At 35.2% G+C, this 25,288-nt stretch overlaps 1 protein-coding gene across 1 annotated transcript in view; it reads left to right on the plus strand.

Annotated features, from left to right (window-relative positions):
- Positions 1 to 14,888: 14,888 nt before the first annotated feature.
- LOC135834045 (sushi, von Willebrand factor type A, EGF and pentraxin domain-containing protein 1-like) overlaps positions 14,889 to 25,288 on the plus strand; it is a gene marked incomplete at its 5' end in the record, with an annotated part of 36,002 nt that continues 25,602 nt past the window's right edge. Inside the window, 5 exons of the mRNA XM_065347884.1 lie at positions 14,889 to 15,114; positions 15,199 to 15,390; positions 20,558 to 20,734; positions 21,104 to 21,277; positions 25,036 to 25,215. Of these exons, the coding sequence (XP_065203956.1) occupies positions 14,889 to 15,114; positions 15,199 to 15,390; positions 20,558 to 20,734; positions 21,104 to 21,277; positions 25,036 to 25,215 (949 nt within the window). The remainder of the gene's footprint in view (positions 15,115 to 15,198; positions 15,391 to 20,557; positions 20,735 to 21,103; positions 21,278 to 25,035; positions 25,216 to 25,288) is intronic.

The following is a 25,288-nucleotide window of genomic DNA, read 5'->3' on the forward strand; positions in this document are numbered from 1 at the left end:
TAAGTATTTTGACTAGTAAAAAAATGTTTGTAAAGTAACTGAACAAATGAAACTAGAAAAAATATCCAAGAATACAGCAATAAATCCAATTTCATAAGCTGAATCAAATGTTTCAATTTTTGACGAATTTTTAAAACTTCAAAGAATAGGTACCATTTACCACGAGGAAATTTGAATTTACTTAATCAAACAAATTGAGATACGTACAAAGCTAAAAGAACGTACGTAACTGGTCAAGTCACCTGTACAAAAACATCGAAATTGTGGTGCCTAAAAAAACAATGAGGAACTAGGTTTCGAAAATAGTCTATAATAATATTTGTATGTAGCAAAGAATATCATTCCAATATGTCACATCTAGGTAACAGATATTCGTAGCAAGAAAACATCTCGAATTCGAATCATTTCATCATTATAAGCATACAGAGGAAATAACCTGCTACTTGTTACCATTGACTTTGATTTTAACCGCTTCTCTTTGAATTCTCTCGCCATCTAAATTGCTTTACAAACACCGGTATGTGGTAAACGAGAGCGCGCAAGGCACACATTGTATCCTGCTATAGGTATCTACTCGTATAGGTAAATATCGACATTTAACTATATAAAGTGAAATTATTAAATTCGTCGGTTTCATTGATTTACACGTGTGATATTGTATAAACGACCGTATATATACGCACAATACCATCAACACAACACGTGGTGGTGGTGATGGTGATCTGGCGTAAAAGCCCCATACTCGCGAACCTTTTCCAAGACGATTTAATTAAACTTACGAGATGGACGCGTAACACGGGCCGGAAATTGAGCAGGATTTATAATCGCGAGCATCGTTATTTTATCGCGTTTCTCTTTGATTAAATTCCCGACGGACATTTTGCAGCGATATACCGATGTAATTTCTTAAGTCTGTCTCTTTCTCGTTCGACGAGATCATTTTTAACAGACGCGATTAATTTTTCAAACACGAGTCCGCAGTTGGTTTTTTTTTGGTCGGTTAACGCGACGTATTCGACCAATTGACGCGGCCTCAAAGGCTGACGTCACGAAACATTATTCACATCCGTGTCAGCCGCCTTTTAAGCTCGAGCTCGAGTACAAGTACTGTCGAGAGAGTAGAGAGAGAGAGGATTAAAAAAAATGAACCTCCGAAAAAAAACAACTGTTAAACGAAATACCCGCAATAGAAAGTTTAGAAGAAAATTGCGTGAAAAATATAAAAAAGATTACCACGCGTTCGTCTCATCCGCGAAAAACACTCGCAGCTATAAAGTTTTATTTACAAAACGACATTGTCGTCGAAATGTATCATTTTTTTCGGTCGTTCTCTTACTTACTCTACACACCTCCGGCTGCTCTTCCTACATGTAGTTTAAAAACTGCGCTAGTTATTTGGTATGTAAAGCCTTGGCGTGAAATTTCAACCATGTCCTAGACCCTCTTTATTACACGTGTGATGTACCATACGTATTATAGAGCTACCTACGACTATACGAGTACGTACGTGTGTAGAAGATGTCGAACGGTCGACTTTTCTTCTTTTCCTCTCTCATTCTTTTTTAAACTTCGCAGCCGCGTGTCTTTTAAAAACCCAACAGCCAAAGAGCTAGGTGTATGTGTATGTAAATACGATATTTTTCCTCGAGAACCTTTAACACGCGTGTAGTTCATTTTTCACCAGTACAACTGTTTTTGAATCGTAATCTATCACCTGCCGTTTAGTTCACGAGACTCGCAAATCGTATCAATCATCGCAATTCCTGCAGGCCCGGCCGGTGTCGGTGTCGACGCCGACGCCTTTACACCATAATACAGACTGCTGGAACTTTTCCAACAATATCAGACGTGTGAAATGGCCTAATTCGTGACATTGATAACCATCGTGTTTACAGGCACAGACAGAAGAAAAAATTAATAATGGAAGATTGAATGCTGAAGGTTCGAATGCATTGCATGAGATCAGTGTTGCACACGTATTGTGGATGAATAATAATATGTACCTATGCAGATTCAGTTTCGACAGCTTGAAAAAAAATTGAAGCAATTTTTTTGTAATAGGGAAAACACACGGTGTGATGGAGCTATTTGAATCAGGGCGAGGGGGGTATTTAGGAAATCCAATTTTTCTCATCGTAAGCTCTGTTGACCCATACTCAATGTGAGAGAAGCGAGGAAAAATATTTTTATAGCCCTCCTGGCGCAGAAACCGTTGCATTAAACAAGGATGTGCATTCGCAATTTCACGAAATTCAAACCAACTAATATCCTCTAAATTCGCAACAAAATCGCTAGAATTTGGAAACTAATCCTCAGAAGTTCAAACTTATTGCACAAATTTAGATGTCCAAGAATTTGTAGGAAAAGAAATCGAAATTCAGCATGAAATTTTGAAATTTAGGCCTAGCTCATTAATGTATTTTTGGACGCTGTTTCTATTTTTTCCTGTCAAGTGCAAAAATTGTATGAGAAAATTTTGAAACTTCATAATATGGATCTGGAGAATTTTCAATTTTTTTTTTCAAATTTGAGAGCTTATTTTAGGGTGTAAAATGTAAATTGCTTACATCAAAATTCGATGCCAAGATTCAAAATCAGGACACCTAACACTCCAACAATAATCATGGTATACATAGAACTTACAAATTTTGAGTTTTTTTTTTTTTGCAATTTCGAGGCTTACAATGATGCTTAGGAGTTCGTATCTCAAAAGTAGATCGGAATCTCCTTCGAAAACGTCTGTATTATGTACAGTGAAAGCCGCTTAATGTTATCACGTTTGTCCCAGCCCAATATGATAAGATTAGGCGGCTGATAATACAAACCGATCAAAAAAGAAGTGAATTTTTTTGACAAACATTTTTACAGTGTTTATTTTGACATACTTTACAAACACATTCTACCTCTAAAAAGTGCAATACCTAGTGCAATAACAGTCATTGAACTAAAATTTTGTAAAAATTGCCAGAAAAAGTGTTAAAAATAGGTTGAAACTTCAAAAAACTAGAAAAAAGTACATACGAGTACCTACATATTAAAAATGATGTCAATCAGAAAAAAAATTCTGAAATTTCAGAAAAATTAGGCAAAATCAAAAGTGTTAAAAACATTTAAAAACTACATAAAAACACAAAAAAATCCATTAAAATCAGCTAAAAATGATAACATTATCCGATGCTCCGATCACAATAACCAATGGAATTTCTATGGAATTAGATATAAAAGATCGGGACCGAACAATTTTGATAACATTAAGCGGTTGCAGCGTTCACTGTACATTCAACGACAAATTGTGCACGCCAAAAAAATGAAATAATGAACGACATAAAAAATACAAATTACACATACAAAAATTCATTGATAAATAGCACGTCAAAGAAAACCAGTTCATCTACATGTAGGTACAGGGCAAGTAGTGCTTTTTTGCTTATCTGGGCAACAGGAGGAGATGGGAGTAATTTGGAGGATTTAAAATTTCACCAGAAAGTTTGTTAAAAGGTGACTTGGAAATATTAAGTGTGGTGGTTATTATCGACATAAATCTATTGGGGTGAGGATAGAAATATTCCCTAGAGAGTGAACATTTCTCATTAACCAGGTAGCTCAGAGTACACTTAGTAACACGAATCATCTAATGACATTATCACATAATGTGTCCATTTTTACGTGAATAAAAACAGATATGAGACGATTTGTTTAAATAATATATTTACACAAATATCCCTGCAATGTAAGCCAAACATAGTATATGAAGACTGGGTACTTAGTAAGGTTGCTAGGCTAGGGGTCTTAGGCCTAGTCCTACATCACAATGGTGATGAGCAGATTACGAGTCGGAGACTGACAATAAGCAATAAAGCTTAACATCCCTCATGAATTAGTCAATATACCCGAGGATATACTTGACATTGTACTCATAAAGGATGAGCAAAGGAGGCACAAGTACCTCAAAACACTGTACACTTCACCCTACTCCTTTAGGCTCTCCTAATACTAAGGCCTGTTTAGGGGACACATTAAGAAAATACACTTTAAACTAGAGACACTTACCCATGTCCGGAATCCAGGATAAATGCCCTGCGGTACCCCGCGAACACAACGATATAACGGGATCTCGAGTTAATATAAAATTACTTTAACCATCTTTGAGTGGGCACTACTAATAACTCAAATAGTGGCTCGCCAGCCATAAGTACAATGTTTACCGAGTGACAGAGATGTAGCGGGCTCGAGATACTACATCCAAGTGTTTAGACTGCTCTAAAGTACTAGATGAAATCAAAAATAATTCTCAAAAATACGCAGAGGTGGTTATTTCATCTTATTACTATCCAAAAACTTCCGCAGTTATGAAAAATTACATATTTGACTCGATTTTTTCCATTATTAAAACTTTCCTTCTAAAAAATTTTAAAATCTGCATTTTTATCATTTTGAAACTTCAATGATTTTGTACATAGACTTCATGGGTGAATCTTCGTGTTGTCATGAATGCAACGATATGATTAAATGTTACAGAAAAAGATACAAGCGATAAAAAAATTGTTTAGCCCATAGGAACGATTATCCACAACTGGTACTTTACCTTATAGGAAATCGAATTGTCGTTCAAATGTCCTGTAGTTCAAATCTCATTTTCTGTCGTGTCAATATATAGGCCAATTCCCCAATTCATTTTTAAAGTTTTGGCAAAATTTTAAAGTTTACAAATTTTTTCATGATATATTTTTTGAGTGAAGTTCATCAACATGAATAATTCCTTCGATTCAACTCCCACATATCAACATAGTTTTGCATCATTCTGGAGGCTCCAGCGCATTATCAATTTTCTCCAGAGATTTCAAATTACTCTGGAATGGTCAAAAATGAACTTTAGCACCTATAACTTTAGTCAGTAATGATGAAGCACAAGGTGGTTATCGTAAAATTCCAGGGCTACCAGTTCAAAGTGAATTACTTACCTCTATGTAAAGTCTAGAAAAAGTGAAAAAATCAAATTTACTCATTTTATTAGCCTCACAGCGATTTGAATTTTCTGAAGAAATTTGAAAATTTGCTAAAGGCTCCCAAAAGGTTGAATCGCGATTGTTTTCTAGTTGAATAATCGTGTAGGTACACACGTCAGACGACATCTTGTCGAAAAACTGGCTCGTCATACAGGTACATTTTTTGGAAATTTGATTTTTTCGCATTTTCTGGAATTTAATATCTAATTGATCCAAAATTCAATTTTGAATCTCCTACCCTACTGGAATTTCTCGATAGTGAGTCAAAATTCATTTTTGAGCTTTCCAGAGCGATTTGAAATTTCTGGAGAAAATTGAAAAATTTCTGGAGGCTGCAGAAAACCCAAAACTAGTAATAATTGATTCGTGGATGTTGAACATTGAAAAAATCATTTTACAAAAAAATTTATACGTAATGAAAAATTTTAAAAATTGCCCTTTAAACAGTTTTTTCGATCGCAATGAATGAACAATAATTATTACGTACATATATGAGATCGCTTAGACATTGACATAATTATGGATAACTATGGCTTTTCAAAAAAACAACACGTGTAGGTATAACGTGTACTTAATGAACATTTATCATTGTACACAACGCACACAACGTACACATCTGGGGAAAATATGAGATTATTGTACATAGATTTTTTATTAATAAACTATACAAAATGTTGTGTGGATGAGGATAGTAAAAAAATCGCAAACATTAATTATTTACTGATCTGTTAACGTACTTCCATTTGTTAAATTGAAATAAAAATTTCATTTGCAACGTACTCGTAGATAATTGAAAAAATGAAAAAACTTTGTGGATCCGCAGTAAGTAGGTAATAGTAACAATTGTTCATCGTGTTGTGTCTTAAAAATTTGTTAACATGTTGGCCAATCTCTCATACTTGTTATATTTGTACGTAATTATCATTAAATTAACATATCCTATCCATAGCTACACAATTGAACAATATAACGCTTTCAAAGGGTAAGAATTGCAAATAAAATACACCTATAGGAAAATTTTCATTCGATTTATACACTGTCACTAATTAATACCTATTTTTCAGTAAGCCTATTGAAAAAATGAGTCAACCCGAACGTGACAGAATATGCGACAACGTAGCTAAGAAAATAGGCTATTCTGGTAAAGGATACAAATCGAGACTCTTCGATTGCAAAATTTGGTATGGAATTTCAGCACTTGATTTTGTTCAGGAAAAAGTATCCATGTGCAGCGGACCCGGTGGTGATTTTATTTATGGCAGAGGACAAACGCAATTTGGCGTTTACCATTACTTAGGTGATCATTCTTCGACGTCGTGTTTCCCTAAAAATAATATTTGTGGCCCTATATAAGTTGGAAGATCTTAGTTGGTAAATTTTCAACAATTTTTTTCGATAGAATTTTCATTAATTTCAAAGGAGTTTTTTAAATTATATTTCAATATAATTTCCCAATACAAGTTAATCATACACTAATAACATTATGGACTGATATTTTCTCAAGTAATATTCACACTTTTAAATTAAGCCGGCAAATTTACATTCATTTTTACTTTCAAAAATTTGATCATCCAGATACGTAAATCGAACACCTCCTCCTAATAGGTACGTAATCTGAACGAAAGAATCAATCGAAAATTTAAATACAACTCGAATTAAAAGTACCCCTTCGAGCAACACTACCAAAGTTGAAAATTGGATTCTTTCAAATTGATCCAGCATCGTGGAAATATTCGCTGATCCTACCGATATTGTAAAATCTTCATCGAAAAAAATACCCACCTCTCGAGTAAAAAAAGAAACAAAAAATATAAATGGAAAAAACACATCGCGATAATTCCTCGGCATCTGCGAAACCTCGATAAGAATTCTATAAAACAATACCAACGATACGATATCCGAAAGGGAAAAAAAAGAATAAAAACAACTACTAATCGAATTTTCTTTCTATTTCGAAAATCGGCCAGTACAAAGCAAACAATATAGGTATAGTGGGAAAAATTGATGCAATTTTTCCACTAGGTAAGATTTTCAAACGCCTGCGTAGGTAGGTAGGTATATAAGGTTCAATATAAACATAGGTAGGTATTTTTCAATATCAAAACAATGTACGAAATTTTCGGACAGAAATTTATTTCGTTTTGAAAAAAGGGAGAAAAAGAAAGAAAAGAAAAAAGATAGGTGACTTTTGTACGCGTAGTTGTACGTATACGGTGTATAAGCATTTAAAAAAGAAACCTAATTTAGAAATCCATGTTCGCATCGTGAAGGTCGCATTTTTTCAAATTCGCTACACATTTATATAGTAAATATTTACACGATAAGACGAATGGGATAATCCGACCTTATGTTCTGGCGATTTTCGAGTATCTGTTTTAAAATAACATAGACAGTAGACATAGGCTACACATTCGACGAAATATTTTTCCATTATTTTTCTACGTCGTCTTTTCAAATCAACAGTAGCTTGAAACTGACAGCGAAATGAAATCTTATGGTGTATCAAAATCATACACATTTATATTTTAGTTATTTAGGTGGGTGTTGGTAAATGGTAAATGTCGAAAATTGAAATTGTATTTTTTTTCGCACCGCTTGGTACATACGTTCGAACAGATGCAATTTGATTTCGCGGTGTATCCCTCCACCTCTCACCATCCTGTCTCATTTTCCCTTCTCGTAAACGCAAACTTTTCCATGGCATTTCATCCAACTACATTATAAGTGGAAGTACACGCTCGGTACACGTAAACTGCGTATACATTAACAACACTACAGAGTAATGTGTTTGAAAGGTACACGCTTCGGGTAGTCCATCTTCATTACATTCAAGTACCCCTTCGTTTTTTTTTACCCTGGTAATTGCGTTAATTAAACGTTTTTTTACAGCTCTAGCTGAGCTTGCAAATGAGCATTAAATCTTTAACGCTGTGTTAAAATGTCAAAATGCTTTCAATACTCGTTCGCATCACATGTAGCGGCAATAATTTAATTACGGAAAGGTTATACCCGTACTGCAAAATGAAATTTGCACCGATATGTAGCTGTGTACCTAACTGAGAGACAGAGAGACAAAAAGTAAGAGGGAAAAAAAGACCAAGCTCTGTACCTACCTATGTTATGTAGTACGTATGTTACTCGAAAAACAGTAATTTAACAAGTGCTCTGATAATTTACACGAGTAGGTGTGTTGGTGTTATATGTACACAGATGGAAATGGTGACGGGGTGGGAATAAATAACGGTGCCGTTTTCATATGCAATAACAACTGAGTAGTACATATAAATACATACAAACAATATAAATTATAGCAATTACAAAGAGAAAAATTATCGAAACCGGTGAGTATGGAAAAATAAAATGATGAAAATTGTCTCTTTCACAAGCACATTGAATAAGTGGTTCAATACATTGTGTAGGTAGGTACTCAATTCCATTAATTTTTTTCAACTGAAGAAGGAGGTATGAATAGTAGAGAGGAACGAAAATGATGAAAAAACTGAACATTTGGCTTATCCGAAGGTCCTAAAATTAGAATGGTTTTTGAGAGAACATCCTCCACCCAAAAGAATGCGAATTGAGTTTCTGAACCATCCTGACCGGCTTACTTTAAAATTCCAAACAATTTCAGATTTAACTCTCTGCATTTCACAAAAAAACGACTTGAAGACTGACATGATTCACCAAAAATTATTCAATTCGTTCGCGAATGATTCACCTAAAATTAAGTAAATGAATCGATTCATTTACTTAATTTTTGGTGAATAATTCACGAAGGAATTGAATAATTTTTGGCAAATCATTCGCGAACGAATTGATTTGTATAAGTGACTCGTTCGCGAATGATTTGATTCACCAAAAATTATTCAATTCCTTCGTGAAGTATTCACCAAAAAATTAAGTAAATGAATCGATTCGTTCGTGAAGGAGTCACTTATACGAATAAATTCCATCGCAAATAATTCACCAAAAATGATTCAATTCGTTCGCGAATAATTCACGAAAAATGATTCAATTCGTTCGCGAATGATTCGCCAAAAATGATTCAATTCGTTCGCGAATGATTCACAAAAAATTATTCAATTACTTCGTGAATGATTCACTAAGCACTGAGTAAATGAATCGATTCGTTCGCGAACGAGTCACTTTTACGAATCAATTCGTTCGCAAATAATTCACATACAGGGTGGACAGAAATATCGGGTACCCCTGAAAAAGTTTTCTGCTAAATACTTCGGTTGGTCACAGTGAATGATAATAATGGTAGCAGATGATTGGTTGTTAGACGTGAGAGATAACATTTCACCAATCATATGCATCTATTTCACGTTGCCAACCTATATTATTAATGAAAAACTTTCTTAGGGGTACCCGATATTTCTGTCCACCCTGTAAAATGATGCAATTCCTTTGCGAATAATTCACCAAAAATGATTTAATTCGTTCGCGAATGATTCACCAAAAATGATTCAATTCGTTCGCGAATGATTCACCAAAAATTATTCAATTCGTTCGCGAATGATTCACCAAAAATTATTCAATTCCTTCGTAAATGATTCACTAACAACTGAGTAAATGAATCGATTCGTTCACGAACGAGTCACTTATACGAATCAATTCGTTCGCAAATGATTCACCTAAAATGATGCAATTCGTTCTCGAATAATTCACCAAAAATGATCCAATTCGTTTGCGAATGATTCGCCAAAAACGATTCAATTCGTTCACGAATGATTCACCAAAAATTATACAATTCCTTCGTGAATGATTCACTAAGAACTAAGTAAATGAATCAATTCGTTCGCCAACGAGTCACTTATACGAATCAATTTGTTCGCAAATGATTAAACAAAAATGATGCAATTCGTTCGCGAATGATTCACCAACAATTATTCAATTCCTCCGTGAATGATTCACCAAGATCTAAGCAGATGAATCGATTCGTTCGCGAACAAGTCACTTAAACGAATCAATTCGTTCGAAAATGATTCACCAAAAATGATTCAATTCGTTTGCGAATGATTCGCTAAAAATGATTCGATTCGTTCGCGAATGATTCACCAAAAATGACTTAATTCGTTCACAAATGATTCACAAAAAATGATTCAATTCTTTCGCGAATGATACACCAAAAACTAGGTAAATAAATGAATCGATTTTTTCGCGAATGATTCGCCAAAAATTATTTAATTCCTTCGTGAATTATTCACCAGAAATTAAGTAAGTAAATGAATCGATTCGTTCGCGAACGGGCCACTTATACAAATCAATTCGTTCGCAAATGATTCGCCAAAAATAATTCAATTCGTTCGCGAATGATTCACCAAAAGTGATTCAATTTGTTCGCGAATGATTCACAAAAAACTTAGTAAATAAATGAATCGATTTGTTCGCGAATGATTCGCCAAAAAATTTTCAATTAATTCGTGAATGATTCACCAGAAATTAACTAAGTAAATCAATCGATTCGTTCGCGAACGAGTCACTTATACAAATCAATTCGTTCGCGAATGATTCACCAAAAATGATTCAATTCGTTCGCGAATGATTCACCAAAAGTGATTCAATTTGTTCGCGAATGATTCATCAAAAATTTGGTAAATAAATGAATCGATTTGTTCGCGAATGATTCGCCAAAAATTTTTCAATTCGTTCGCGAATGATTCACCAAAAATTGAGTAAATGAATCGATTCATTCGCGAACGAGTCACTTATACAAATCAATTCGTTCGCGAATGATTCGCTAAAAATTATTCAATTCCTTCGTGAATGATGAAACAAAAACTGAATAAATGAATTGATTCGTTTGCGAACGAGTCACTTTGTCACTTATACAAATCAATTCGTTCGCGAATGATTCCCAAAAATTATTCAATTCGTTCGCGAATGATTCACCAAAAATCAAATTAATGAATCGATTCGTTCGCGAACGAGTCACTTATACGAATCAATTTGTTCGCAAATAATTTGCCAAAAATGATTCAATTCGTTCGCGAGTAATTCACCAAAAATGATTCAATTCGTTCGCGAATGATTCTTCAAAAAATTTTCAATTTTTTTGTTAAGGATTCACCAAAAATTAAGTAAATGAATCGATTCGTTCTCGAACGAGTCACTTACACAAATCAAATCGTTCACGAATGATTCGCAGAAAATTATTCAATTCCTTCGTGAATGATTAACCAAAAACTGAGTAAATGAATCGATTGGTTCGCGAATGAGTCACTTATACAAATCAATTTGTTCGCGAATGATTCACTAAAAAATTCAATTCGTCCGCGAATGATTCACCTAGAAATTACCTATTCAATTTATTCAATCGCCAATCGGTTGTGAATGATTCGATTCGATTCACTTCGCTTAAAAACAGATCAATTCATAATGCGTGAGTGTTTTTTATGATTCGACTCTTTTGAGGACCTGAATTTCTCAATGAAGTAAGTATACAAGAAATAGAATTGATAAATTTGAAAGGTTTTATGACTTTTTCTGTCATCAAGTAAGTAAGTACGTACGCTAAGCGCAATCCTTCTCATCCTTCATTGACATGGAGATCTAATTCTTTGCCATTCTACCATTAACTCGATGAAATTCACGTTTGAAAAAAAAAGAGGGCGTAAAAAATGTGGCGAATTTCGTTTCACGGCTAATTTATCAACAAGGTCAATTCGCCTTCGCTAACGCAGCGCGTGAAAAGAATGATATGAAAGCTTCATTTGGTTAGAAAATTGAATTGTTCCAGCCACCAAAAGTAAACCAAATTATCGCCCAGGTCGCATCTCTCAGCTCCCACTGCTGGCCAATTTTAAATAAAGAGAAAACTTGATGGATACAAAAGCGAGAAAAAATAACACCACATACAAAAGAAAATGAAATAATTGAAAGAAAGCAAAGCCGAAGCGTCAAAGTGCGCGAAAAGAAGTAGTAAAACAAAAAAGAACACGCGGAAAATTAAATACAAAACAGCGTACTTTTTTGATGCGCGACACAGGACATAAGATTAAAAGATATATAGAACAGCTATAGTATCACGATCCCTTTTGTTTTTTAACATTTTGCTGGGTTTTTTCCGTTAAATTGAAAACGTTACCAGAAAAGTGAAAGAAAATAGCTTCGGGCGTTTTTACAACGAATAAATTTTTATACTGTGTTTTTTTTTTTCATGCCTTATGAGACTATACCCAGCGTGGTGAAAAAACAGCAAAAATCTTGAAAATATCGTCACTTCGGTGTTTTTCTCTCTTTTTTCTGCAACGTATTATAATGAATCACTACGACGAACTAGATGAGCGAAGGCGATAAACAAATTACCGCGATAAAATCAACACGGCGCGGCGCGTCACAAAAAAGCAATAATAAATCTCGAGCTTTTAGTGCACCGAGTAATTGCCACTGTCCCTGAAGCTTTACAATTTTCACTTTACCTCATCTCGTGGCCCCCAAACGGCCAACACGATGAAGAAACTTATAAAACACGATATTTTACCTCCTGTCGACGAATCGAAATTAACGCCCATATCTCTTTCTTTCCAAAAAAAAAAAACTCTTCTGGCCACTTTCGCTTCCGTTAAATTACTATTATTTTACCTGCTATACCTGCTATATCTACTCTTGTGTTTTTTTTTCTCCTTTTTTTCTTCGGCGATAATTTTCGAATAATTTTGCTAATAATTTAAACGCGATAAGAGCGCCAAAAAACGAGTACCTGTCCCCTTCACTTTACTGGCTTGTAAATTGCTAGTTTTAAAGCGTAAAAGTTGCTCGGTTTTTACTTTTTTAACGTGAAATTTAGAGGTAAACTTTGCGCTAAATAAAAATTACAAAAGATTCGAGTTTTCGAGTTCACGTTGCGTTGCACCGAGCAGAGAAATCGTATTTTATTCGCCTTCAATGATAACGTGGGTAGCAAAGTCGAAACACGTAATTGACGTTGTGTTTCTGCTGGAATTTTACCTCTCTCTCGTTCGTATACCTACACCGAGAAAAGTTGTAAAGTTTTAAGAATACCGAATGATTATTTTTCTTCCAACATTGAAATTTTGTGTCGATATTAAAAGCGTATCGAGGCTAAATAACTGTGAGCTGGAACGTCGCGTCGTTTGCCCCTTTTTTTCTGGAAAGGTGGATAGATTGGAATCTGTGTAGAAAAAAATGCAAGCTGGAGTGGTTGGTTTTTGAAGAGCGTGGGATTTCCTCCTCACCGCCTAAGTGGTGCTAAAATTTTTTACATGTTATCGAAACAACACGAAATGACCAGGTATCCTTATTCTAAAAAAAAGGTGAGAGATTTTTTCGTAGGTCTTTTCTTTTTTTGTTTCCTTCGCCTTTTCTTTTTTCTTTTTGCAAATATTCGATGTAATTGAAGAATAGAACGAACGAAATTAGAAAAAAAATCCCCTCGTATGGCTTGCTCACGCGAACACAAAAAAAAGTTTCAAATAGCAAATACCTACGCGAAAGAAAAAGTGAGATGAAAACTTTCGATATTGAAACTTTTCTAATTTTCGTGCAATTTGTAAGTTATCGCGAAGGTTCACGAGTTGAAATGAGAAATTTAGCGAATACATTAAAATTAGGAGAAATTTGTTGGTGTGATAAATTTTCCAAGATGTAGAAAGACTCTTGTGCGAATGACATAAGGTATACCTTTACCTACCTATGTATATGCATGGTCGATTTGCATTTATGGTGTAGACGAACGAATAAGGAGTACACCGCACCGGACAGTTTTTATTACCAAAGATGAATGATGCGAGTGGCGAGTGGCGAGTTTTCGGTCAAAAACTGAAATAAGTTTACGTTACCAAGATACAACAAAACTGACTGACGTATGGGTAAACCAACGTATACTATTGGTACCTTTTTAACTGGGTCAGAAATTGTTTAGAAAAAGGTGCTTCTCGATAAGGGGGAAAAACGTATTATAGAAAATAGGTACCTTTCACAACTACGAGGGAATTTATATATGTCTCGTGGAAATTCTTGTTGAAAAAATTGAGCGATTTGATTATATTTTTTTTCTTCCTAAGAGCTTTGGGATTTTTGCACCAAAGGGAGAACTATCGAGGTAGGATTTTTTTTTTCAACTTTGGTGTTTGTAATTATGATGTTAGCAAAGTTGCATAATCTTTTCGCCGTAAATGAGCCATAAATCGAAAACTTTGTTGCTACGTTGTCGAAGCTGACGACGAAAAGAAATTTTAATTTATTGGAAACAACGATAAAGTGATTTTATATAATGGAAACTCGCTAGACAGGAGATGCAAAAAAGGCAGCAACGTGTCGCGACTCGGTCTGGCTGGTTGGTTCGCGCTTATTAATTTTCAATTTCGGAAGAAACAGGGTGAAAAAACAACTCGTCGATGCAACGCTGCTGCGCTGGTAAACTTTTAAAAATTCATCGTTGTTAAAAGAAAAACGCGAAAACGAAGTAGAAAGATAATTAAGAATGACAGTACGAGCGTTAATTCCGACGTATTGGAAATTATTTAATGAAATTCGCCTTTTTCGCCGAGCCAGAGAACGATACAGTCTCGAGCGTTAATAACGCAACGAAATCAATTTAAAATTACCAACTCAAAAGGTCGGTTAATTGAAATCGACAATTTTGTTGCGTAATTCGCCCCTCCTCGTCGTCGTCGGTGTTGGCGCTAGATAAGATTATTCTTAAGAGGTAAGAAGGATTAAACAACTTGAAAGGGACCATTTTGTTACGATAAGGAAGTTGTAAACGTCTTATTGAAACCTCAAACGCAAACGTTTATTGACATTTTCAAACGGCTGCGATGATTAAATGAAGTTTGTCTCGGGTGTTTGGGTTTTTCTACAGGTATCCACGTCGATGCGACGCAATGGAAAAGTTTATGCAGTATAATTTGTTAAATACGAATATCTCACGTTACTCCTTTTGTCGAATGTTTCGTTTTAGATAGAGAATGCGAAGAGTTAGCCAGCCCTAGCTTCGGACGGGTTACCTTGAGAGGGTTGTTGTTTAGTGATAAGGCGAATTATACTTGCGAACTCGGCTATACCCTGGTGGGACCTAAGCAGAGGACATGCCAAGCTGATGGCACCTGGTCAGGAAACACGCCTACCTGTAAACAGAGCAGTAAGTATCGCTAAAAATTGTCGACGATTGGATTGTGCTTTTTTATGGGTCAATTTGTAATGAGTTTGAAATTTTTTTATCCAGGTTTTTGCACTAAACCTCCAGTGATTGGAAATGCCCGTCATAATGCTCGTCCTGAGCAAAATGCTTTCGATGTGGACGAGACGATTCAATACCAGTGTACGACTGGTTACGTCACCAATGGTTTCCCTGCAGCCAAATGCCTGGCAGTGGAAGGAACTGCTTCTTGGTTCGGGCCGGATATATCGTGCGAGCGTAAGTATTTACTACTTGAATGAAAGTGATAGTACATATTTTAAAACATACCATCATGAACAGCCTCTTGGGCATCAAGATTTTGAAAATATTTTCTATGACTTTTTTTTCTCCAACGACTCTAAATTGAAATTTGAAATTTTGGGTGCCTAATATCGACCATTTTTCAAAATGCTCAAAATGAAGGTCAAAGTACGCCAAAATCAACACTCTTGTAAATGTACCAAATTTCATAAATAAGTAGCATGGATTACCAAATTGAGAGTAGGTTTTAGCAAACTTCAAAATTTTGTTTTTATGAGGTTCTTCCACCAATTTTCAAATATTTTTTAACGGTTGAAATTGCACACATCATGAAATAAACATTAATGAAGACTTTGCCAAAATCACTTTCAATTGATTCAAAAAATTCATTAATTTATCTTATTCCTTGAAATTCCAAGTTTTACTTATTGATTTTTTCTTTCATTTTTCTGAACTTTAAAAAATCAAGAAAGAATAGTACCTACTGCCTAGTTTTAGTTCGACTTGTTGAATTCCGTTTTTTGCGAGTTTTGACTTTGCAATCATAATTTTTGACCAAAAATTGAAAAAATTTTATAAATAAAAAAGTAGGTACCTACTTAATATTTGTATTATTAAAAATATAGGTTCTCGAGAGCATTGATTCTAATTTTGAAATCAATTTTACCCTAAAACCAAAAAGAAGCCCCCCTCTCCCATAGTCTCAAAAGATGGCTTTTGTTCCAAAATTTTGACAAAAATGCAATAACTATGCTTTCAAAAATTGGGTGTTTAACCCTTTGGCAACCAATTATGTTTTTTTCGAATTTTCAATTTTTTTTTTCAAGAAAATAATTGCTAGTACTCTCCTAAACGCATTTGAGCTGTCGGAGAATTTTTTACTCCTCTCCTTGGAGCTCCACTGGCCACCCGAAATTTGAAAAAATCGGGACATATATGTCCCACTGGTATTTTATGAATTCTTAGTGGGACGTATACGTCCCACTGGTTGTGAAATCAAACTTGAAAAATTACGCCATCTATCGGGATATTTGTAAACTAGGGTGAACTAAAGTAGGTATGATTCTGGTCTGGCAGTGGAACTGCTCTACCAGTGGGACCAAATTACATTGCCTTAACGCTTACAAGCTGGAACTGCGGGATTTTTTGTTATGGTCACTGGGATACCCTTTTCCCGGCGGTTGCCAAAGGGTTAAGAACGTTGATACCGTTCTGAAATCTGTGTGAGGTCAAATTCATTGGATTTTCAAAAATTGGGGCCAGGTCTCCGTTTGCGATGCTAAATTTTGATTTTGAAATCACACGGATTTCAGAATAAGCACGGTTAAAACTTAAAACCCCATCATTCGATACCGGTACCGGTACCATGCATTTTACAAAAATCCTGCTCTGAGAGGTCGACTTTTGATCTTGAGGTCAAATGGATTTTGAAATTAGAATCTGTAGCGTTTTTTTTTTAAATCCAGGATTTCATAATTATGATATTCCGTTTTTCGAGGTTTTGGGCCTCCAGTTTTCTTCTAGTGAAGTGAAGTGATCAATTTTGATTTTGGGATCAAACGGATTTCAGAATCAGAATCAGAATCAGAATCAGCATCAGCATCTTTACAAGCCTATAATCGAGTACCCATAATGAGTTTTTTTCAGAATTTCGGACCCTATGATCTCCAGAAATTACTGGTAACTTGCCAGGAAATTACCAGTAATTTATCAGTAACTTACCAGGATATTATCAGTAATTTACCAGGAAATCACCAGTAACTTTCCAGTAATTTACCAAGAAATTAAATTACCAGTAATTTACCTGAAAATTACCAGTAATTTACCTGAAAATTACCAGTAATTTACCTAAAAATTACCAGTAATTTACCAAGAAATTAAATTACCAGGAAATTACCAGTAATTTACCAAGAAAATCACTCATAATTTACCAGGAAATCACCAGTAATTTACCTAAAAATTACCAGTTATTTACCAAGAAATTAAATTACCAGAAAGTTACCAGTAATTTGCCAGGAAGTTACCAATAATTTACCAGGAAATCACCGATAATTTACCGGAAAATTACCAGTAATTTACCAGGAAATTATCAGTAATTTACAAGGAAATCACCAGTAATTTACCAGGAAATCACCAGTAATTTGCCAGGAAACTATCAGTAATTCGCCAGGAAATTACCAGTAATTTACCAAGAAAATCACTCATAATTTACCAGGAAATTACCAGTAATTTGTCAGGAAATTACCAGTAATTTGTCGGGAAATTACCAGTAATTTGTCGGGAAATTACCAGTAATTTGCCAGGAAATTACCAGTGATTTGCCAGGAAATTACCAGTGATTTGCCAGGAAATCACCAGTAATTTACAAGGAAAGCACCAGTAATTTACAAGGAAAGCACCAGTAATTTATCAGAAAATTACCTGGAAATTACCGGAAAATTACCTATAACTTACCAGTAATTTACCAAGAAATTGAATACATTTCGAAATCAGCATACTTAAATGCATTCAAAAACCTACATCTCGATTTTTAAAAACTTTTTTCCTCAAGATTCTTTCTAATGCTTTGGAAACATTCTTGATGTCAAACGATTTCGTGTTGCATTTTTTGAAATTTTTGATTCTACACTTCCCTCTGAGGATCTCAATTTTCATTTTGAGTGCGAAGGGATTTTAAAATTGGAATGGGAGTCTTTGAAAACCTTTATATGTTGCATTTTTTTTAAATTTTGGGCCCTCAGCTCTTCTCTCAGGGGCTTAATTTTGATTTTATAGAATTAGAATCAGCTTCTTTAACGAATTTGATACTTCACTCACGTTCCATTTTTTAAAATTTTGGGCTCTCAGCTTCTCACAAAAGGGTTCAACTATGTTGATACCATAATGTTTCATTTCCTGACCTTTTTGGATCCATTCCTTCTCACTCGAGAGCTCAAATTTTATTCTGAGGTCGGATTGATTTAAAAATATGAATACGAGTAATTTGCCTTAGCTAACCTCTAATTTGTTACCCATTGTCTCTTTGAAATTTTAGGCCATAGTTTTAATTTTGATGTCAAATGGATTTCCAAATCAAGCGCCTTCAGAAACCTATACTTAATTTGATACCCATATTGCATTTTTCCAAATTTTGGGCTTCATTTTTTCTGGCGCTGGAAGGGGCTCAATTTCGATTTTAGGGTCAAAAAAATTTCAGAATCAGAATAAGTGTCTTAAAAAACCTGTAATTCGATATCTTGTTGCATTTTTTGAGATTTTGGGCCCTAATCTCTCCTCGAAGGTACCCACTCAATTTTCTCTGCCTCCTTCTTGGGGGCTAAATTTGAATTTTTGGATCCAAACGAGTCTCAGAATCGGAATCAGTTTTCTCAAAAATTCGTATTTCTATGCTCACATTGCAGCTTTGACCTTAATGGTTTGCCTTTTTGAGTAATGGAGTCATTTCCATCCAAATTTCAATTTGGACTTTGGTGCCACACAGTGGGCCACAGACCCCCCAAAAACGGCGATAATTCGGATTCAACCCTCATCGATGTGCAATATGTCGATTAATATGTTTTCGACATCGTAGAATTCGAATCTGCACTTATTTTTTTTGTAGGAGTGGGGGGTGAGGCGTGGGGAGTGGGAAAATTTCAAATTTTGCATATATTATCGTGTAATATATCGATTAATATGTTTTCAAGGTCGTAGAGTTCGAATCTGGAGTTATTTTTTTGGTAGGGGTGGGTGGTGATGCGTGGGGAGGGGGGAATTTCAAATTTGGAGTATATTATTATTATTATTGTGTAATATGTCGATTGATATGTTTTCGAGGTCGTAGAATTCGAATCTGCACTTATTTTTTTTGTAGGGGTGGGGGGTGAGGCGTGAGGAGCGAGAAAATTTCAAATGTTGCTTATATTATCGTGTGATATATCGATTAATATGTTTTCGGGGTCGTAGAGTTCGAATCCGGAGTTATTTTTTTAGTAGGAGTTGGAACTGAGGCGTGGAGAGGTAAAAACTTCCAAATTTTGCTTATATTATCGTTTAATATGTCGATTGTAATGTTTTTGAGGTTCTTAATATCGTTGATTTGAAAAATTCATTTTATGTCTCAAATAATGTATTTCAATCGAAATTGAATCGAGTATATCATGTTTTGATCTTAAAATTGCAATATTTCGGCAATTGAGAAAGAAATTGATGTATTTTTAATAGAAAAATGAACCTGCAGAGAAAATGTGCAATTATGTGCAAAAAATCGCCAAAACATAGTATACTCCACTCCTAAATACACATCACTATGCATAAGAGAACACACGATATTGCCCGATTATGTGAATTTTGTTCCAAAATGTGTTCTGATTTTATATAAAAAACTGTAAACTTTGAAAATCAGTGGTATAACAAAACATCAAAAAGTAAATTTGGAATTTTTCACCTCCCCACGCCTCACCTTCCACCTCTACAAAGAAACTAACTCCAGATTCGAACTCTACAACCTCGAAAACATATCAATCGACATATTACACAATAATATACCCCAAATTTGAAATTCCCCCCTCCCCACGCCTCACCACCCACCCCTACCAAAAAAATAACTCCAGATTCGAACTCTACGACCTTGAAAACATATTAATCGATATATCACACGATAATATATGCAAAATTTGAAATTTTCCCACTCCCCACGCCTCACCCCCCACTCCTACAAAAAAAATAAGTGCAGATTCGAATTCTACGATGTCGAAAACATATTAATCGACATATTGCACATCGATGAGGGTTGAATCCGATTTATCGCCGTTTTTGGGGGGTCTGTGGCCCACTGTGTGCCATATGATTAATAGGTACATATGAGACGCCTCTAATGAAGAAATTTTTTTCAAAAGATATTTTCCCTCCTGTATCGAGTTGAAACTGGATTTTTTGGCTAGTCAAATTCATTCCTGTAGATAAGTAGCAGCTCGTTAAAGTTCGATCCTATTTGGGAAATTCACTTACGTATTTTCAACGGTTTGAAGCAAAAATGTGATTTTTTTCGACTTATGAATGGCAAAAATTGAACCCCGAATTCGAATTAAACGACCAAAAATTAGCCTAAAACCACTCCACCTTATCACCTTTGCTTTTTGATAACTAACTCAGTGTTTTACAGCCAGAACATGCGGTACACCCCATGAAATCTCCAACGGCTGGCACACCGGCGACTGTTTCACGTTCAACTGTCGAGTCAACTACCACTGCGAAGAAGGATACGAACTGGTAGGCAGACCAGAGCGAACATGTCAATCAGACGGCCTCTGGACTCCCAAAGAATTACCGTCTTGCGTGCGTAAGTTGCTACAACAAATATCAGCCAATATTTGGTGCCTACCTATTACCTAATGTAGAAAACCTACCCGTGTAATTTACGTATTATCCTATTATCCCATCCTGAGCCTAGCTAGCAATTGCCAGCGTAAATGAGAGACGTCAAGTGGTCGTAAAAATCTCAATTTTACCGCCATTCAAAAATATCTCATCGCGTCGCGCCATTCTCAAACAGTTTCAAACTCGTAAACTGTTCAAGCTGCAGGCGGAAAAGTTTATGGAATTGGGCGCGCGTTCGCTTTTATTAGCTCCCTTTTGTTAAGTACTAGTTAAAGTTCCATTGTAAAATACTGTTGCTTTTTGCGGGGGTTTGGTTCTAATGTGGTTACAGCCGTACAGTGCCCCACACCTGAAAATCCGCTATTTGGGACGGCGATATTTACCTCGACGTCGTATAATTCGGTTGTATCGTACGAATGCAAGTACGGATATATGCTGGTCGGAGAACGGACTCGAAGATGCGGAGCTGATAAGAAATGGACGGCGGCTACTCCTAAATGCCAAGGTGAGTCATTTGAGAATCCATTTTCGTGCTCTTAATTATTATTTGTCTAATGTGGGTTTGTTATTGAAAAATTGCATTCGTAAAGTGAAAAAGGAATTTTAAAAAATAATTCGAGGTTCTCCAGATACGAGTAAATGTTACAGTCTAACTGGTCAATTGCAAAAAAAGTGCTCTACGAGTAGGAATCGAATTTATTTGGAATTTTAAAAATTCAGTTGGCTTTTTTTGAAAAAAAAACGTCATGAGACTAGTCAAAATGAGGAAATTAAAACTATCTGACAAAACATCTTTTGAGGAATTTTAACCCCAAAATTCGGTGATGATTTTCGGTTTTTTTTTTTTTGGAAATAGAAGCCATGAGGTCTGTCAGTGTTTGTTACAGACACTGCTAAAAACCAGTGTTTGTGACGGACACAGTTTTTCATTCTCCCACGTTGTGACCTTCTAAGCTCCTGATCCTTAACAGCAGTGTTTGCGACAGACACACAGTTCAAAACCCGTGTTTGTGACAGGGACTATTCAAAACCAGTGTTTGTCACAGACACTATTTCAATCCAGTGTTTGCGACAGACACTGCTTAAAACCAGTGTTTGTGACAGACACTACTAAAAACCAGTGTTTGTCACAGACACTGTATAAAACCAGTGTTTGTGACAGACACTGTTTAAAACCAGTATTTGAAACACACACTGTTTAAAACCAGTGTCTGGTCAAAATGAGGAAATTGAAACTATCAGACGAAACTTCTTTTGAGGAATTTTTACCCCAAAATTCGGTGATGACTTTCAGTTTTTTTTTTTTTTTTGGAAATAGAAGCCATGAGGTCTGTCAGTGTTTGTGACAGACACTGCTTAAAATCAGTGTCTGCGACAGACACTGCTAAAAACCAGTGTTGGTGACAGACACTGTTTAAAACCAGTGGTTGTGACAGACACGGTTCAAAACCTGTGTTTGTGACAAACACAGTTTAAAAGCAATGTTTCTGACAGACACAGTTCAAAACCAGTGTTTGTGACAGGGACTATTCAAAACCAGTGTTTGTCACAGACACTGTTTCACTCCAGTGTTTGTGACAGACACTGTTTAAAACCAGTGTTTGTGACAGACACTGCTAAAAACCAGTGTTTGTGACAGACACGGTTGAAAACCACTGTTTTTGACAGACAGTTTCGAAACCAGTGTTTGTGACAGACACGGTTCAAAACCAGTGTTTGTGACAAACACAGTTCAAAACCAGTGTTTGTGACAGACACTGTTTGAAACCAGTGTTTGTGACAGATACTGCATAAACCCAGTGTTTGTGACAGACACTGTTCAAAACCATTGTTTGTGACAGACACTGTTTAAAACCAGTGTTTGTGACAGACACTGTTTCAAACACTGGTTTTGAACCATGTCTGTCACAAACACTGGTTTTGAACAGTGTCTGTCACAAACATGCTGTTAAACTGTGTCTGTCACAAACACTGGTTTTGAACTGGGTCTGTCACAAAAACTGGTTTTTACCGGTGTCTGTTGTCACAAACACTGGTTTTAAGCAGTGTCTGTCACAAACACTGACAGACCTCATGGCTTCTATTTCTAAAAAAAAAAAAAACGAAAATCATCACCGAATTTTGGGGTTAAAATTCCTCAAAAGAAGTTTTGTCAGATTTCTGTCAAAAATTGTTTTGAGCATTTTTATAGAATTTTGAACTCAAAATTTGGTCATGATTTTCAAAGAAAGGTGTCAAAAGGCCTATAAAAATATGAGTTGAAATTCTGGGGAAAAAATTTCGGTCAAAACTGCATTTGACACTTTTGAAGAATTTTTAGCCCAAAATTGGGTCATGATTTTTGATGTGATTGAAATGGTGCCATGAGATCCATCAAAATTTGTTATAGTTCTAGCAGAAAATCAAAAACTGCTATCAAAACTGTTTTGAATACTTTTTAACAGTTTTGAGCCCATCATTGTGACATTGTATTTAGGATTTTTAAAAAGATGGCATGGACCTCATCAATTCATCATAATGGATTGAAATTGTGGCAAAAAACTCAGAAATTTCTGTCAAAACTTCTTTTGAGCCATTCTAAAGAATTTTGAGTCCAAAGTTTTTGATCAAGATTTTCAGGTTTTTTTTTTCATTTTTATTTTTTTAAAGCAACATGGAACCTATCATAATGGGTTGAAATTTCGACGGAGAATCAAAAATTTCTTTCGAACACTCTAGAAGTATTTTGAGCTCAAATTGAGTCTTGATTTTCGAGTTTCTTAGAAAAGTTGTCATGGAACTGATCAGAAATGAGCTGAAATTGTAGCAGAAAATCAAAAATTTCTGTCAGTCAAAACTTCTATTGAGCAATTTTGAAGAATTTTGAACCGAAAGTTATGTCATGATTTCCAGTGGGTCTCATGAGACCTATCATTAGTTGAAATTTTGACAGAGAATCAAAAATTTTCTTTTTAGCACTCTAGAAGTATTTTGAACCCAAGGTGGATAGAGGGGTGAGGGGGTGCTCGTGCTCTTAAGAGAGGAAAATTGAAAATTCTTGGTTTTTTCAATTTTTTTTTATGTATGTACTTTAAATTAAAACGGCATTTGAAAACTTTGAAAAGCGTTTTTCAAAAAATATTTAGAGATGAAGTCTCCTCTTCACTGAAAATTTTAAATCATGGATGCTTCTTCGCTTACTTCATCCAAAATTCTGAAAGTCATGACCCAATTTTCGCCTCAAAATTTTTCGAAAAAACTCAAAAAACATTGTGCTCGAAATATTTGAATTTATTGCAAAATTATTACTCATTTTGAAAGGTCGTGAAGTCAGCTTTGAATAATTCTACGAATCGTTCATTTTTACTCAAAATAAGAGCGGGGACACTTTCAAAATTTCACTGAAAAGTCTCACAATTTTTTTTGTTACAAAAGTTCAATCAAATTAGATTCGTGTGGAGCACTTTTTGGCTGTCATTTTGTAAACTATTGTAGACTACCTCCCTTCTACTTCTAAATTTTTAATCAAGTCAATTGCAGTAGATCGGTGGAAAAGTTCAGATGTTCTCTGGAGCATGTCTGAATTAGTACGCGACGTTTTCGTATTTTCACCAAGTCGGAAACGCATTAGCGAGTGCAGCTTGGCAGAATTTTTCATTCCAACTTGTTATAAAATTACAAATTTATAATTTCGCATTCATTTTCACTACCTGCGTATTATTTTAAAATCATACCTCGCGTTTTAATGAATTCCAAAGTTGAAAGATTTTAAGAAACTGCAACTTTTTTATAAGTTTACAAAATGGCGTTAAATGAGTCGAACAGAGACACAATTTTAATTAAGAAACAAATAATGAGGTATGTGACTGTTTGAAAATTCATTTTTATGAACTCGGCGAGCTCGTAGGAGGAAAAAAATTAATAAGAATAATTTACGTAGAACGGCAAAAGCTTCGAACTAAGTAATTATTAGTCTTTATTTGGCGGCAAACTTTTTTTTTTTTCAAAACTTGGTACTATACGGGAAGTTGGCCAAACGTTAACTTTTATAGTAGAAATACTACGTTAAAAGTTGTGAGAATTTTAATAAAGTTGACATCCGTCGACGAAAGTCGGTTCTGTTCGGTGAAATTATTCGCGGCTTTCGAGTCGGAAATAATTTTCGCGGTTTGGAATGAGAAATATGAATTTCGATGTTGTTTTTAGTTTTTTTTTCTTTCATTTCATTTTTTTATTACACGTCTGGCCATCGTTTTGTTGACTTGTATGTAACGTGTTTTTTAGAAATCAATTGCGGTCCACCCGGTATCCTTCATAATGGTTGGATGGAGAATTTGGAAGCGGGCACTGGTCTAGGAGCTAGTATTATATTTCGATGCGACGACGGTATGTTAATGGTGGGCAATGCGTCGACAGTGTGTCAAAATGATGGCAAATGGAGATACCCGCCTCCTCTATGCTTAGGTAATATACTGATGGCCAGACTGTAAAATGTATTAGTAAGACGACGGTTCGATTTATATAACCTTCTGCTCGC

Source organism: Planococcus citri, chromosome 2 (genome assembly GCF_950023065.1).
Source record: "Planococcus citri chromosome 2, ihPlaCitr1.1, whole genome shotgun sequence".
NCBI lineage: Eukaryota > Metazoa > Arthropoda > Insecta > Hemiptera > Pseudococcidae > Planococcus > Planococcus citri.